Source organism: Triplophysa dalaica, chromosome 3, assembly GCF_015846415.1.
Source record: "Triplophysa dalaica isolate WHDGS20190420 chromosome 3, ASM1584641v1, whole genome shotgun sequence".
NCBI classification, from domain to species: domain Eukaryota; kingdom Metazoa; phylum Chordata; class Actinopteri; order Cypriniformes; family Nemacheilidae; genus Triplophysa; species Triplophysa dalaica.
The window spans coordinates 4,089,428-4,107,154 of record NC_079544.1 but is presented as its reverse complement, the minus strand read 5'-3'; the positions used below and the strand labels follow the sequence as shown (position 1 = coordinate 4,107,154).

At 37.0% G+C, this 17,727-nt stretch overlaps 2 gene segments (V, D, J or C); both read right to left on the bottom strand.

Moving 5' to 3' along the window:
• Positions 1–2,766: 2,766 nt before the first annotated feature.
• Positions 2,767–3,432, bottom strand: LOC130416386 (T cell receptor alpha variable 14/delta variable 4-like). The segment is given in 2 exon segments: positions 2,767–3,122; positions 3,296–3,432. Coding segments are annotated over 2 exon segments (402 nt in total).
• A 1,331-nt stretch (positions 3,433–4,763) lies between these two features.
• LOC130416370 (T cell receptor alpha variable 17-like) lies at positions 4,764–5,328 on the bottom strand. The segment is given in 3 exon segments: positions 4,764–5,047; positions 5,147–5,159; positions 5,320–5,328. Coding segments are annotated over 3 exon segments (306 nt in total).
• Between the last annotated feature and the right edge of the window lie 12,399 nt (positions 5,329–17,727).

The window sequence follows — 17,727 nt, the reverse complement described above, 5'->3', positions numbered from 1 at the left end:
TGGAGTCTTTTTATTTGCATGTCAGAGGTGAAAGTTTCTTTTTATTTACATTTATGCATTTGGCAGACGCTTTTATCCAAAGCGACTTTGTAATATCCTATACATTTATACTTAGGCATTTGCAATCGCCTGGGATCGAACCCACAACCTTGCGTTGTTATTGCAATGCTCATACCACTGCTACAGGAAAGCTGTCGTTTATCTGTTAATCTTATAATTATTGTTTTTATCAACATTTGGTTCTATTATTTGACGAGAGACATTAGGCTTGTGATAAATGATTTTGTTTCAGATTGGCAACCCTGCTATCCAGTCCTGTTAACTCAGAGCAAGCTTGTCAGGAGACTCAGGTGGAGACATGGCGTGGGAACCCAATTGCAGGCAGACACAGACGGTAGTGGTAACAAAGGTTGTTTATTAAATAATAAATACAAAACAAGACTTGATAAAAGCTAAACTAAAACACTTACTGAGACGAGGGAACAGAAACAGGAACAAGGTAACAAGTAACAGGAACAACGGCTTAGCTTAGAGCTACAGGTACACTGAACAGGATACAGGCAAGACGTACAAGAACAAGAACAATGCACGAACACGAGGGTGTTTTAAAGGGAACAAACACAGGATCATAACGAGGAACAGGTGCTGGGGATTAGCACTGAGGAGAGGCTGACGAGGAACGAGATGTAGGGAACAATGACGAGACACGAGAAAGAATTATTCAATCTCACATAAAACCATAGGTTATGCCATGACTCCACTCAAATAACACGAATTAACATGACATGATAGTGGAATCATGAGATAAGCCCCCCCCCCCAAATGAACACCTCCAGGTGTTCATCAAGGGGTAACTAACAAGACAAGACTGACTGGGAAACAGACAAAAACCAGACAGACAAGGTGAACATGAAAAGAGGCATACATGACAAAATAATCAATGGGTTAGGGTGAGATAATAAAAATAACAAACATAGGGAGAAGTCCAGAAAGGACAGGGCTTGGCGCCAGGGGGAAGTCCAGAAGGGGCAGGGCTTGGCCCCAGGGGGAAGTCCAGAAGGGGCAGGGCTTGGCGCCGGTCGGAAGGCCGGCTGGACAGGGCTTGGCGCCGGTCGAGAGGCCGGCTGGACAGGGCTTGGCGCCGGTCGAAAGGCCGGCAGGACAGGGCTGAATGCCTGCTGGGATGCCAGACTTGACAGTGGCTGGGCAGCGCTCTCTGGCGGCTGGGCAGCGATGTCTGACGGCAGCTGGGCAGCGCTCTGTGGTGCCAGTTACTGGGAGGAATCTGCGGTCGGGCTGTCCGCTCGGACCGACACCTCTCCAGGGCGCCCCCCCAAAAAATATATGGGGTTAGACACCTCCGGAACTGTTGCCAGTTGCTGCACTGACTTGCAGGACAGCAACTTCGGCCTGGAACGTCCTCCACGTGCCCTTCTCCTCCCTCTATAGTTGGTCTGGACCACGACTGCTTCAGCCGGGCCAGAGGAGAACCGAGGGAGAACTTGGAGGGAGGTTTCCAGCGACGTCGCCCCAGAGTCTCTAGCCACCCACTAATCTCGGACTCCACCAGAAGGACCGGCAGCCGTGGAGCTCGAGCCAGAGGGTACTGAGCCCCCCCAGGCAGCGGCGGCCAGGACAAGATCATCCGCAGCGCTCGACCGTGGGGTGAAAGTCCCATGTGGAAACCTCACCGTAAGGATTGCTCCGGTTGATCACTTACCTGACCATGTCCGCAGACCCTGGGGGGGGGCAAGGAGCCTCTTCTCCGACGGTGTGAGGCGCCGAGTGAGGCAGCAGCTGAAGATGGTCTTCAACTCCGCCTCACCAAACTCGGTCACCTCCGCCACCGCCGAGAATGCCCTGGCGAACTCCTGGTCACCGAAAGTCCCCTGGCGGAATCCAAGCAGCAAGTGGGCCTGGCGAGACCGCAAGGGTACTGGGTTCGTTTGTGGTTTGTGCATTCTGTCATGAGACTCAGGTGGAGACATGGCGTGGGAACCCAATTGCAGGCAGACACAGACGGTAGTGGTAACAAAGGTTGTTTATTAAATAATAAACACAAAACAAAGACCCACGATGGGGTAAAACCAAACAAACAGAATAAGGGTACAAGACTAACTAACACAATACTGAACTACACAACACTTGATAAAAACTAAACTAAAACACTTACTAAGACGAGGGAACAGGAACAGGAACGAGGTAACAAGTAACAGGAACAACGGCATAGCATAAAGCTACAGGTACACTGAACAGGATACAGGCAAGACGTACAAGAACAAGAACAATGCACGAACACGAGGGTGTTTTAAAGGGAACAAACACAGGATCATAACGAGGAACAGGTGCTGGGGATTAGCACTGAGGAGAGGCTGACGAGGAACGAGATGTAGGGAACAATGACGAGACACGAGAAAGACTCATTCAATCTCACATAAAACCATAGGTTATGCCATGACTCCACTCAAATAACACGAATAAACATGACATGATAGTGGAATTATGACAAAGCTGATATATATAATTTCTGAACATATGTTCATGATAAAATCACATGGACAATAAGAGATCAGTGTGTTCTTACAGTGTAGAAAATACATTTAAGTAATGCTTAGAAATATTGTGTTAGTCAATCAAAAGGCTTGATTTTGGCGACTGTATGATTTGCAGGTGTTTCCTCATAATGTACCGCACTGTACAAGTGGTTTTAGATAATACATTTTGGTTTGGCTGATGCATGAATGTTTTTAAGTTCAAAGTCAATAGTTAATGTTTGAGTTTTTGTACAGCTGTTATGAAACTTTGTATCACTGGGTCTATCCAAAGAGCACAGTAATAAAGAGCTGAATCTTTCAGAGCAGATTTTTTAATGATCAGTTGTGTGGATGTTCTGGATGTAGAGGAATCAAATTCATTAGGATTTGGTATGTCTTTCTCGTCATCTCTTGATCGGGCACCTTTCCACAGTATATACTGAGGTTCATGGTCTGGATACTGTCTGTACCAGTAAAGATCAATATTATTGCTGTCTGTTTCATATGTGCAGGTCAGTGTGACAGAATCTCCTTCACGACTGATTATATACGTGTCTCCTTCTGGTCCTATTGTATCTGCAAATGAGCCTGAAATGAAACATATTATATATTTTTTTCCAGATTTTTTTATGAAACATATTACAATTAAGTCTGATAGATACATCATACATTAAGTGATCTAGTGATTATTGCTTTTTCTGTAAAATGTGTTAGTTGTTTGTTTAATCTGCTACTTTGTAACCTGAATATTGTATATTTACCTGAAACTGCAGTGAAGATCATGAGTAAAGTCATCCGTGTCTCCATTTTGACAGACCAGACCGATACAGAAGAGTTTATATTGTTTCTTTTTGATCTATAATATGTTTACCACTTATGTCTTAAAATGTAAATTAACTGTATATTGTGAAATATTGTGAAACGAAGTTCTAGTGGTTTGTAGAATACTAAAGTAATTGAAGATATGTTGCAGATTATGATGTAGGTGGGTGTGGTTAATGAAATTACACTTAACACCCTTATTCATTTCCATAAACCACAACTGACTTAAATTCACAGCTTTATTTAAATGTCTAGTATCAGCTAACAACCTCATCTTTATATCTATATGGTTTTTTTTTTATGCAACTATAATAAATGCAACATATTTTGCAGTGGTACAGTGAGTATCTCAACAAAGACTTCCCATTAAGTAAACTGTTAGACTTTTTCAGCCATTTTTACAGTAATATATTGGTCAGCTAGTTACTGTAGGTCAGATCTAGTCAACTCAACTCCTGAAGGGCCGATGTCCTGTAGAGTTTAGTTTCAACCCTTATCAAATACACATGACCAAGATAATCGAAGTATTCAGGACAACATAAAAATGAAGACCAGGGCCGTTTCTCAATCTGTGTATTTGGCTGTCTTGTGTTCTCGCTCTACGTCATCAATAACCGTCAAAATCTGCTTTCAATTCAAAGACCAGATAACACATGAATGTACCCAGATGTGTTCTCCATATCAAGGATTTATATTGAATGCAGTCTTGTGTGCCTAAAGGCATTGCTGTTGGTTATTATTCTAACTCATTAAAAAACTGATCACCTTCTGTAGTTTAACCACCATAAATATCTAGTGTCACCTACTGCTTCACATATACTGAAGGGTTAGAATCAATGAAACAAACAATTTCTGTGTTAACAATGCCCTCTAGTGCACATTTACATCACATTAACATTATCACATTAACTTTACATCTATCACATTAATTGTGCATCTGTCAAATTACTACTATAGTACAAATTTGGGATCATCTCAACAAGAAATATCAGGCCTATTATTTTGTATGTTTTCGTTAAAGTCACTTTCACTGCATCTTTAAAGGTACATTTACATTTTAATTTACTCATTAAGCAGATGCTTTTCTAAACAATGACACTCGAAGGAGCAGTGTTTATTAAAAGCATTTTGTGAGTATTTTTGTTCTTTTCAAAACACACCAAATATCTGTGAAGACACATGATGGTTTTATTATGAACAATATAAGTGATGGTCTTTCATCACTTTTAAGACTATTATTATGCCTTTCTATCTGTCCATGTCTTTCAATATGTACTCCATATTGGATGCATAAGACACAAAACATGACGCTATGATAAACAGACATATTCACTTATGTTTTGTGTCTTCATTGAGGTTTTTGTAGAGTGCTGTTGTGTTTTGTGTCACTGTGGGCTCCAGGGCGCATTAATACAGAGCAGAGTCTGTGACTTTAACAGAGGAGATCTCCAGATACACGTGTTTATCATGAAGTCTGATGCTCATGTGTGCTTGAGGTGGAGTAGATTTGGTGATATGTTTAGTGGACTCCATTATAAGCACTAGAAACTCTGGTGTTGATCCAGACGTCTGCCGGTACCAGTGAAGACTGTAAGCTGATCCATCATATTTACAGGACAGAGTGATGTTGTGTCCTTCAGTTATAGACACAGATGTGTTGTCTGGTCTGATAGGATTCTCATTAGCATCACCTGATAAACAACATAAAGAGATGTAAATGTAATCAATTGAATATTGGAACTGAACATGGATATTAGATTTCTGAGATGCAAAATATGAATAGTACTTACCATACCATAGGATCTGTGTAAAAATGAAGCAAATGAGTAACATAGTTTTTTATTTAGACTACAGGACCTTTAGTTGTGTACATGAACGTGTAAGTAATGAACTGTAATGTGTCGTAGATTTTCTTCAGCTCGAGTCTAGAGTAACAAAACTCCACCCTCACACACATACACACCTCACTCATCATATTCACACAGAGGCTTTTGTGGCCTTAACACAATCTCTTTACATTAACTGAGGAAATTGATGTTAAAAATTATGATCTTATTTATGTGTCTAAATTAAAGCTTTTAAATATGTTAAATTGATGGTGAGAATAATTTAAGTTAGTGTATGAAGACAACAAAACACATTAACACTGTGCTTTAAAATTATAGAAGATAAGTCAAATGTTTTTACTGTTGTACTGTTGATATACACCACTTTTGATATAGAATAGTGTAACATTATTAAAAATATTATAAAACTTCCATAACCATACAGTGTAAATGTGCTGCATAAACGGCTGTTTCTGTAGACCACTATAGATGCCTTTACTGTTAATAAACATTGTGATGTGTTTACCACATGCATTCAAAAGTTAACGCTACGTTAAAAATAATCTTGTACCCCAGTTTCTGATATGGCCATACGTGAGATATTTTTAGAAACATACTCCCAAATTATAATCCACACAAACAAAAGACAGAAGTTTTTCTAACTAAAATTTTATGAAGTGAAACTTGAGTTCTTTTGATGATCGTTTTTGTTCAGTCTGCATGTTTTATTGTGTTTAACTAAAGCTGTCGTCAGTGTTTTTGTTTGGGTATAGCAGCAGGAATGTGTTAAAATATCAAATTGGAGACTGTATTCTGTCGATTGTGGCACTAAACAACACAACAAGATGACAGTTTTTCTCCAGCTAATGCCATGACGTAAGCGTCACGTAGGCACAACAGGGGTCTTTATTGTCCCCCATATAGAAATGTTGTGAGCCAGTCTGTGTTGCCAAGTCTATGGTTTTCCTGTGCAATGGTGCTATTTATAAATTGGGTTTGTGTTGTTGTTTTATTTGCATGACTGAAGTGAAAGTTTTTTTTTATTTACATTTATGCATTTGGCAGACAGACGTGTTTATCCAAAGCGACTTACATTGCATTATCCTTCACATTTATACTTTGGCATATGCAATCGCCTGGGTTCAAACCCACAACCTTGCATTGTTATTGCAATGCTCATACCACTGAGCTACAGGAAAGCTTTTGTTTACCTGTTAATCTTATAATTATTGTATTTATCAACATTTGGTTCTATTATTTGACTAGAGAGACATGAGGCTTGTGATAAATCATTTTGTTTCAGATTGGCAACCCTGCCAATCCAGTCCTGTTAACTCATTAGAGCAAGCTGACATATACAATTTCAGAATATGTGTTCATGATAAAATCACATGGACAATATGAGATCAGTGTGTTCTTACAGTTTGGAAATACATTTTAGTAATGCTTAGAAATATTGTGTTAGTCAATCAAAAGGCTTGACTTTGGCGACTGTATGATTTGCAGGTGTTTCCTCATAATGTACCGCACTGTACAAGTGGTTTTAGATAATACATTTCGGTTTGGCTGATGCTTGAATGTTTTTAAGTTCAAAGTCAATAGTTAATGTTTGAGTTTTTGTACAGCTGTTATGAAACTTTGTATCACTGGGTCTATCCAAAGAGCACAGTAATAAAGAGCTGAATCTTTCAGAGCAGATTTTTTAATGATCAGTTGTGTGGATGTTCTGGATGTAGAGGAATCAAATTCATTAGGATTCGGTATGCTTTCATGACCATTTCTTGATCGGGCACCTTTCCACAGTAGATACTGAGGTTCTTTGTTAGGATACTGTCTGTACCAGTAAAGATCAACATATTCATAGGATGTTTTATAAGTGCAGCTCAATGTCACACTGTCTGTTTCACTTCTACCAACAACAGCTTCATCTGGTTCAATTTGATCCCCATAAGAAACTGCAATAAAAATAAACAGTGATGTCATCTTTAATAAATATACTTTTAATGTTTTTTTATAAAATGTAAATAAGTTTATATACCTGTTGCTGCAATGAGAACTAGTAGCAGTGATGTCCACATCATAAATTGATGGATCTGTTATGTGCTTCCGTCAGTATTTCTCTGAGGTATTAAGGTGGTGCTTGTGTTGAGTCTTGTGGTTGGCTGCAAATGTAAGAAACAGGAAATAATCAATTCATAAACTATCTCTCTCTATGTGAGTTAAAAGTAGTTCTTCAAGTAGGTCTACAAACCCCGCTCCTAAAGAGTAAACATCCTGAAGATTTCAGCTCACACCAACAGAAAAAATTGCCAAATTAAACAGAGGCAACATGTTTATTTTCAAACTTGGGAAAGTCATCAATAATTCTAGTTAAGCATTCTGTCACCATCACACGAGTTGTTTTTTATAGATTAACTGACATATAAGGAATTAAACATTAAAATGCTAAACGTCAATCTGATGTGCCATATGTAACGTTTTTATAATCTCTTAAATTCACAGGTGCTCTTATTTCCAGAGCTGTGGTTTACACAAAATAATAGTGGTTTGATGTGGTTTGATTAAACACAGTTTAAAGCACATTGAGTTTTTGTAAAGACATGCAGGCTTTTAATATCACTGGGCTCCAACTCTCAGAGCACACTAATATAGAGCTGAATCTGACAGAGACACACGGTCTGTTATCAGTTTAGTGGATGTTTGAGATGTTTCAGATTTAAATCGATTGTCTTGTATATGCTGAGCGGTTGAGTATCGAGCACCTTTTCGAAGTAAATACTGAGGTTCTGTGTTAGGAAACTGTCTGTACCAGTAAAGCCAAACATAATTGCTGTCTGCTTCATATTTGCAGGTCAGTGTGACAGAATCTCCTTCATGACTGATTATATACGTGTCTCCTTCTGGTTCAATTGTATCTGCAAATGAGCCTGAAATGAAACATTTTATATTCTTTTTAACAAAAAACTGTAATCAGATTTTTTTTTATGACTGATTACTTGCTGAAAAATGTGGTGGTTGTTTGTTTAATCTGTTACTATGTAACCTAAGAATATATTTACCTGAAACTGCAGTGAAGATCATGAGTAAAGTCATCCGTGTATCCATTTTGACAGACCAGACCGATACAGAAGAGTTTGTTTTGTTTCTTTTTGATATATAAAATGTTTACCACTTATGTCTTAAAATGTAACTAAACTGTATATTGTGAAATGCGAGACGAAGTTCTAGTTGTTTGTAGAATACTAAAGTAATTGAAGATATGTTGCAGATTATGATGTAGGTGGGTGTGGTTAATGAAATTACACTCAACACCCTTATTCACTTCCATAAACCACAACTGATTTACATTCAGAGCTTTATTTAAATGTCTAGTATCTAACAACCTCATCTTTAAATGTATTTTTTATTTTCTTGTCCAACTACAATGAAATCAACATATTTTGCAGTGGTACAGTGAGTATCTCAACAAAGACTACCCATTAAGTAAACTGTCAGACTTTATCAGCAATACATTCACAGGAATGTATTGGTCAGCTAGTTTCTGGAGGTCACAGCTAGTCAACTCGACTCCTGAAGGGCCGAAGTCACTGCGGCCCGTCAATCCCCGTTTGTTCTTCCAAGGCGCCCTCGCAAGACCGGTCTCCACAAGGACACAAACCCGTTGAGAAACAGCCCAGGTGTGTTGGATTCTGTTTCCCTGATAGCAAGAAACAATTGAATCGAACTTAATGCAATTTAGTGAGATTAAAGTAGTGGTATTTCCTGATGTAACGGAGGCAAGCTAGTGTAGAGCTGTGGAGTATGTAAACCTCACTTCCCGACCTCAAGGACTCTCTGGCGACAGACGCTAGAGACTGCGGTCTTTAGGCTCCTCGCTAGAGCGCCTGACTCCCAAGCCGAACTGACCCGGTTCAAAGCCCGCCTGGTGTAGGTGTGGTTCGTTCCGGTTACACTGACTTCTATGAACTAACAGAAAATACTCAAAAGTCATTAAACTAGTAAATAAGACATCAAGAACCAGTGAATGAAATTCAAAAGGGTGACAATTAACAAAAGACAACTTCTATCTGCAATGCATGCTGGGTAACAACATACAACAAAGCTGATTAATGACTCCCAGCATGCATTGCAGTTGATCTGTCTATCAGAATTACTTTGATGTTTGTCACCATTGTTGAGATTTGTGTGGTGAGCGTTGATGTCTAAGTGTGTCAATAAATCTTTCAATCTTGTTTCGTGTCAGTATCGTTGCTCTTGTGAACTAGAACATTCAAATCAGTCATGAAAGATCAACTACAATTACTTTTATATATCATCTTTGTTACAGCTTGACAGCCATTACAAACATCAATCTACTCATATTAACATTTCCGAATCAAAACATTTTAATATTGATTTAAGGGTTTCTTGCTTTCAGATTTTCTATTTATCTTTGTAATTTTCAACAACAGGTAAAACCGACATCTCTCTGGCTTTATTTTTTTTAAATAGACATGAGAAACACTTTAATATTGTTACATATCTGAGAAATAAATTTGATCTTATTTTAAATTCAACTGTTGTGTGCCTGTCTATCAATGTGTGTTTATACTTAAAATTAAATAAATCTTAAGTGTTTTCAAACATTCTGTCGCGTTTCATAAAGTTATTAAGTTGGCTCATGCAATTTTGGTTAAACAGACTAAAAAAATAGCATGATTTCCGATCAAATTCAACTTAATTTAAAACTAATTTCTCATTGACATCCATGCTAAAATGTTACTTAAACTGTAAGTTAAACCTAACTTTTAAACATTTCGTCCTTAATTTTAACAATTATTTTTGAAACATTATTATAAGCACTTAAAGAGGGAATTCTGTCATCAGAGGGAATTCGGTACACACATCTGTATACATTTCTTTGTTCTGATGAACACAGAGAAAGATATTTTTAAGAATGCTAATAACCAAACAGATTGGCTCCCATGGAAGGAAAAAAATGTTGAATACAAAAGAAGAGATTTTGAAGAATGTAGGACAGCAAACGGTTCTTGGGAACTTTTAACAACCAAAATATCTTTTTCTTTGTTCATTAGAACTAAGAATTGTATACAGATTTGGAACAACTCGGAGGTAAGTAAATAATGACAGAATTTTCCATTTTAGGTGAAGTATCTCCTTAATGTACTGCTGGACAATCTACATCATCGCATCATATCCTCTCAAATAAAATTTCATTTTTCTAGCACCGCATTTGTTTTAAAAAGTCTCCGCTGTGTCTCTCGCTGCTGTCACCAGGCAACAGCAGCAGCAGGTGATGCAATTAGGAAATCCTCTGCATGGTTAGACTGTCTCATATCAGCTTGCTTCTAAGACTTATGAGTCTGCGTGCTTTAAAGACCAAGTCCTTGTTTTTAAGTCCTTAAAAGGCAGTTGCAAGGAGGTTTGATGTGTCTCCCAGCAGGAATGCTGGACAGGGTCATAGAAGAGCAACAACCCAGCATATTCTGGTGTGAATATTTATAACAAAACTGTCGGAAAGCGTCTTCATGAGGGTGGCATGAGGGCCAAACCTCTGGTATGTCCTGTGCTCACAGCTCAACAAAGTGCAGTTCGATGGGCACTTGCCACAGAACACCAGAATTGGCATGGCCGACACTGGCACCCCGTTGACTTCATGGATAAGAGCAGGTTTGATGGTGGGTCAGTAATGCATTGCACAAACCTCCATGTGCTAGCCAGTGGTTGCATTGAATTCAGCCCTGGTTTCCATTTATCGTTGTCACAATTTTGTTGTAAACAAATTATAGAATGTATATAAATAAAATTTTCAAATTTAGTATTTCATTGATTGAGAACCCATGAGTGTTTCAAATATTTGGAGCAGTGTAGATTCTGTCAAGCTGCTTTGCAACAAATCATATTTTGAAAAGCACTAAAGAAATAAATCTAATCACAAAAAAACACAGAAAATGCTTCAACGTTTTTGTGCATCATGTTTGTGTTTTGTGTGACTGTGGGCCTCAGAGCGCAGTAATAAAGAGCAGAATCACTGAATACAGTGGAGGAGATCTCCAGAGAAACACCAGTTTTCTCTTCATTTACTTTAGCTGACACTCCAGGAATTACAGGATCAGCCGGCTGCTTAAAATTAACTTCATTTACCAGAAACATGAACTCTGGTCTGGATGTTGAGTACTGACGGTACCACAGAAGAGTATCTACACCACCTGATCTATTATAAATACAGGACAGAGTGACTGAATCTCCTTCTGAGACAAATTCATCATGAGATATTGATGCTATTCCCACACTAGAGACATCACCTGATAGAAGAAAGAAACGATAGAGAGGATCATTTTTTGAAGAAGAGAAAAATATAAAATACTAAGATGAGCTGAATAGAAACACAACCAGCTTATGTTATATACAAATTAAACAAAGTATCACATCAGTAATTGTGATTTATTATCTTACCTGTTGTGAGAGAAATAAGCCACACACTGAGTAGCCAAATCATGTCTTACAGAATCCAACAAGCAACTACTTTGAACAAAATTCTAAAACTTACAATTGACTTATTTCTCCACCCCTCACATGCCGATTTTATGCCGTATTTTGATTTTTATGGGTGAAGCCTGACCTCTTGTGGAATAGTATAACTATTGCATCAGAAGAGTCAGAGGAAATTTTGCATAGCCTATAAAGGTGTATTTTGGTCAGTGCATCAGTACATTGCATAACATTAAAGTATTTAGTCTAATCTTATATATAATACAGAAAAAAACTGATGAATTGGTCTTTAAACAACATTTAATACATTGTTTGTGGAGTATTTGATAATTTAATCAGAAGACGTCTAAATATTTGAGGATAGTAATTCTGATTGATTTTTTATTGTTTTAAGGTGAAAGATGATTTTATTTTGTGTATAAAATGGTTTTATAGTAATAGTATAATTAAAAAAAAAAAATTAATAAACAAGTGACCGTTAACCTTTATATCATATGGAGTAATTTCTATCAGAAATGAATTAGAGTTTACCAAATGCAACAAATTAAATTGAGATTTGTGACACAATTATTATTCATTAAAAAATGTGTTGTTTGAATATACTAGGCCTTATACTAGGCTGGTTGGACATGGGAGGATTACATACTATATTAGGCAACAAGTTTTCCAGAAATTGTAACATGTCTCGGTTTATTTGTTCCATTGTATTTTAGTTTTGTTTCGTTCCCTCATTTGTTGTCTTGGCTCCTCATTCATTCCTTATTGGTTAATTAGGTTCACCTGTGTCTTGTTTCATTTGTTCTGGTGTATATTTTCTGTAACCAGAGTTCAGTTCCTTTGGTTAGTGTGCGTTTTTGTCTTCTGAATATTAAAGTAAAGTTTAAGGAGTTCATCTGCCTGTGCTTGAATTCACCTTAACCACGCTTGACATAAGAACTGACCCCCCCCCAAAATAATTGTGAATTGGCCAACTGTACACCTCATGATGGTGCAAGAGGATCATTGTCTGGAGGATCATACCCTGTCCATACGAACACAAACCGGAGCTTTTATGTACATTTTACATTTATTAATTTGCCAGACCCTTTTATCCAAATTGTTCGAAAAGTAGGAGAGCAAGGGGAGGATTAAGGTGGTCAGGGGACTCTAGGCTGTTCTTTGGATGATCCTTACATAGTGAAGAAAAAGTGTGAATGAATGAAGTCAGTGAAATAATGTAGGAATGAATGAATAAGTAGAACAAATGAGTATCACTACCAGAGAGAGAGATGTCAATTAAAAATGATCTTTTATTAAATTAAATGAGAGGGTAGCTACAATCCTCAAGGTCAAACCAGACCTTAACAGTAAACAAAACCTCTATTTTTAAAACCTCTTTACATTACCTGAAATAAAATGAATAAACCAAAGTACAAACATAATTTCCCTCACTCCCTTAACACAAGGCTGTCATCAACCAGAAAGTCACAGATGTTAAAATATTTCCAACGTGCAACATCCACGGTCTCTCATACGAGATTTACAAAGTATCAAACTCATAATCCATCACACAAACCATGTCATGGAGGAGTGGTCAAACAACTCCTTCCGGAGAAAGAGAGAGGACCAATGGTCGTTGGCAGCGAATTAGCCAGGATGTGTCTCGTGAGATCTGGAAACACTGCTTACAAGTAGGAGAGTTATTAAACATTTTGTCAACACGTTTACGGTAGCGTTAGTCTACAAGGCCATGCTACTAGGAGGATTAAAACTGGAGTTAACAAAGGAGAGAATGAACAAAATTTTATTTTTTTGACAGACATACAGAGTTATTGGTTAGTCAAATAAAAGGTATGTTTGAGCTGTTCTTTGAAGATTGTGAAGGATGCTGCAGTTCAGATGGAGGCTGGTAGTTCATTCCACCAAAGGGATGTAAAGTATAAGTAAAGGTTTTTGCAAGCGATTTAGTGCCTCACAGTAATGAAACAACCAGACGTCGCTGAATTTCAGAACGAAGATGACGGGAGGGGATGTAGACCTGGAGCATTGAGTTAAGGTAGATGGGCGAATTTGCCGTTGTCGTTTGAATTGATAGTTTATTATTGTTTAACTTAGTTTTCCTGTGAGCTTTCCATCTATTTCGTCTAATGAAATTCACAATTCAATTTTTTACAGTTTATTACTGTTTAATTGAAATGCTGTAGTAAACTGTCCCTTCTCTGCCATTTGCTTTGTTTTTACAGCATTCTTTTACAGGTCATGATTGTAGAATGAAGATCATGATGAAGTCTTTATGTGTTTCTCTATTAAAGCTCCACTCACACTCTCTATCTGAATATCTAAGTCTTACAGAAAGTGTTTGAAGTTGATCCACATAACTTCTCTTATTAGATATCAAAAATATATATTAAACTTTATTGAAATATTACATAGTGCATTTTGCAGGTTAGCGTCACATCATGTTTTTGTACGTTGTCAAAGGGTTTCCTGTCACTGTGGGCTGCAGGGCGCAGTAATACAGAGCAGAGTCTGATAGAGAAACAGAGGAGATCTCCAGATACACATGAGTTTTCCCTTCATTTAGTTTAGCAGATATTCCATGTATTGGAGGATCAGCTGGCTGTTTAAAGTTGTTTTCACTAATGAGAAACAGAAACTCTGGTCTGGAGCTGAAGTATTGACGATACCACAGGAGATTATCATTGTTATAAGAGCTGGTGAAGTTACAGGACAGGGTGACAGAGTCGCCACTGACAGCAAAAGCAAAAGAAACAATAGAAGTTATTCCTTCTTCACTCACAGCACCTGAAACAGACTAAAAACATTGCTTTTGTTATTATTTTAAATCATTCAACAAACTTTGATTCATGTCTGATTTGTGATTGACAAATATTTACTTCTACCACATGTAGGTCTAAATCATGAATCTTACCTGCAAGTTAAGAATGAGCCAAACACTGCAAAGAAACATCATGACTGATCATCTTCAGTAGTTTAACCACCATAAATATCTTGTGTGACCTACTGCTTCACATATACTGCAGGGTTAGAATCAATGAAACAAACAATTTCTGTGTTAACACTGCCCTCTAGTGCACATTTACATCTATCACATTTACAGCTATCACATTTACATCTATCACATTTACAGCTATGACATTTACATCTATCACATTAACTTTACATCTATCACATTAACTTTACATCTATCACATTTACATCTATTACATTGACTTTACATCTATCACATTAACTTTACATCTATCACATTTACATCTATCACATATACATCTATCACATTAACTTTACATCTATCACATATACATCTATCACATTAACTTTACATCTATCAAATTAACTTTACATCTATCACATTAACTTTACATCTATCACATTTACATCTATCAAATTACAACTTAAGTACAAATTTGGGATCATCTCTAGCAAGAAAATCAGGCCTTTTATTTATTATGTTTTTCGTTAAAGTCACTTTCACTGCATCTTTAAAGGCACATTTACAATTAATTTTCTCATTTAGCAGATGCTTTTCTAAACAATGAAACTCAAAGGAGCAGTGTTCATTAAAAATGCATTTTTGGTGTATTTGTGTTCTTTTCAAAACACATAATATCTCAGGACACAAAGGATTGTTTTAATATGTACAATATAAGTGATGGTCTTTCATCACTTTTAAGACTATTATTATGCCTTTCTATCTGTCTTATACAGTATACTACATAAAATATAGGATGCATAAGACACAAAACATGAGGCTATGATAAACAGACATATTCACTTATGTTTTGTGTCTTCATTGAGGTTTTGTATAGTGTTGTTGTGTTTTGTGTCACTGTGGGCTCCAGGGCGCAGTAATACAGAGCAGAGTCTGTGACTTTAACAGAGGAGATCTCCAGATACACTTGTTTATCATGAAGTCTGATGCTCATATGTGCTTGAGGTGGAGTAGATTTGGTGATATATTTATCGGACTCCCTAATAAGCACTAGAAACTCTGGTGTTGATCCAGACGTCTGCCGGTACCAGTGAAGACTGTAAGCTGATCCATCATATTTACAGGACAGAGTGATGTTGTGTCCTTCAGTTATAGACACAGATGTGTGGTCTGGTCTGATAGGATTCTCATTAGCATCATCTGATAAACAACATAAAGAGAAGTATTATAATCAATTGAAGATTGACACTTAAAATTTATATTAGATTTCTGAGATGCAAAATATGTATAGTACTTCCCATACCATAGGATCAGTGTAAAAATGAAGCAAATGAGTAACATAGTTTTTTATTATTTAGACTACAGGACCATTAGTTGTGTTCATGAATGTGTTAGTAATGAACTGTAATGTGTCGTTGATTTTCTTCAGCTCGAGTCTATGAGTATACAAAACTCCACCCACACATACATACACACCTCACTTATCATATTCTACACAGAGGCTTTTATGACCTTAATTCTCTTTACATTTACTGAGGATTTTTTTGTTTTAAATTATAATCTCATTTGTGTGTCTAAATTAAAGCTTAAAAATATACTTAATTGATGGTGAGAATCATTTATATTTGTGCATGAAGGCCACAAAATAACAATAACGCCTTGCCTTAAAATTTTAGAAGATATTTAAAATGTGTTTACTGTTCTACCATTGATATACACGACTGTATACATAGAATAGTGTAATTTTATTAAAAATATTATAAAACTTACAGTTTTATTGTTGTTTAAAGTCACCATATAAATGTTTGCTTTAGCTGGACTCATCCATGAATATAAATGTAACTATATGCTGCATTAGCATCTGTCTCTGTAGGCCACTATAGAAGCCTTTCCTGTAAACATTTTGATGTGTGTTTGTGGATGAAGCTAAGGTGGAGGCCGTAGAATAGCATGCACGATTGTTTTTGAAAAAGTTAACTTCAACGCAGGGAACGTGGCCGACCTGAACGTCCTCACTCACAAACTGACAGGATTATCTCTATAAGTGGCCTGAATGTCGGTGCAAAAGGGCTCTTTATTGTCCCTCATATTGTAATGATGTGAGCCAGTCTGTGTTGTCATGTCTATTGTTTTCCTGTGCAATGGTGCTATTTTTGAAAGTGGTTTCTGTAGTTGTTTAATTTGCATGTTAGAATTGAAAGGTTTTTAGCTGTAAATCTTATATTAATTTATTTGTCAATATTAGGGTCTATTATATGACTATATGGACATTAGGCTCATGATAAATGATTTTGTTTCACATTGGCAACCCTGTAATCCAGTCTGTTAACTCTGGCTGCGCAGTTGAGGAATTCTAGCAAACTATGAATCACCGTTCCAGGATGGCGGACACATCTAATTGTCTGAAGCACTTAAATTATGCATGTAGTTACATATATCTATGGGCTCTTTACCCTGATTGTGTGAAACAGCATTTTTATAAAATATGATCAGATGAATCTGACTTTCAGTTACAGTAGAGTAGTTGAATGAGCAACTCGTTTTCTCACATCCTTCAGGATTTCATTGGTCTTTGTAACAATATTAATGAGCTTCAGCTTGAAAATCATCTTTGTTTCAACAGTTTTCATAACACATTTTTTGAACATATGTGTTCAGTGTGTTTTTACAGGGTAGAAAATACATTTAAAAAATGCTTAGAAATATTGTGTTAGTCAATCAAAAGGCTTGACTTTGGCGTCGGTGTGATTTGCAGGTGTTTCCTCATAATGTACCGCACTGTACAAGTGGTTTAAGATAATACAATTTGGTTTGGCTGATGCTTGAATGTTTTTAAGTTCAAAGTCAATAGTTAATGTGTGAGTTTTTGTACAGCTGTTATGAAACTTTGTATCACTGGGTCTATCCAAAGAGCACAGTAATAAAGAGCTGAATCTTTCAGAGCAGATTTTTTAATGATCAGTTGTGTGGATGTTCTGGATGTAGAGGAATCAAATTCATTAGGATTTGGTATGTCTTTCCTGCCATCTCTTGAACGGGCACCTTTCCATAGTATATACTGAGGTTCTGTGTTAGGAAACTGTCTGTACCAGTAAAGATAAACATAATCACTGTCTGTTTC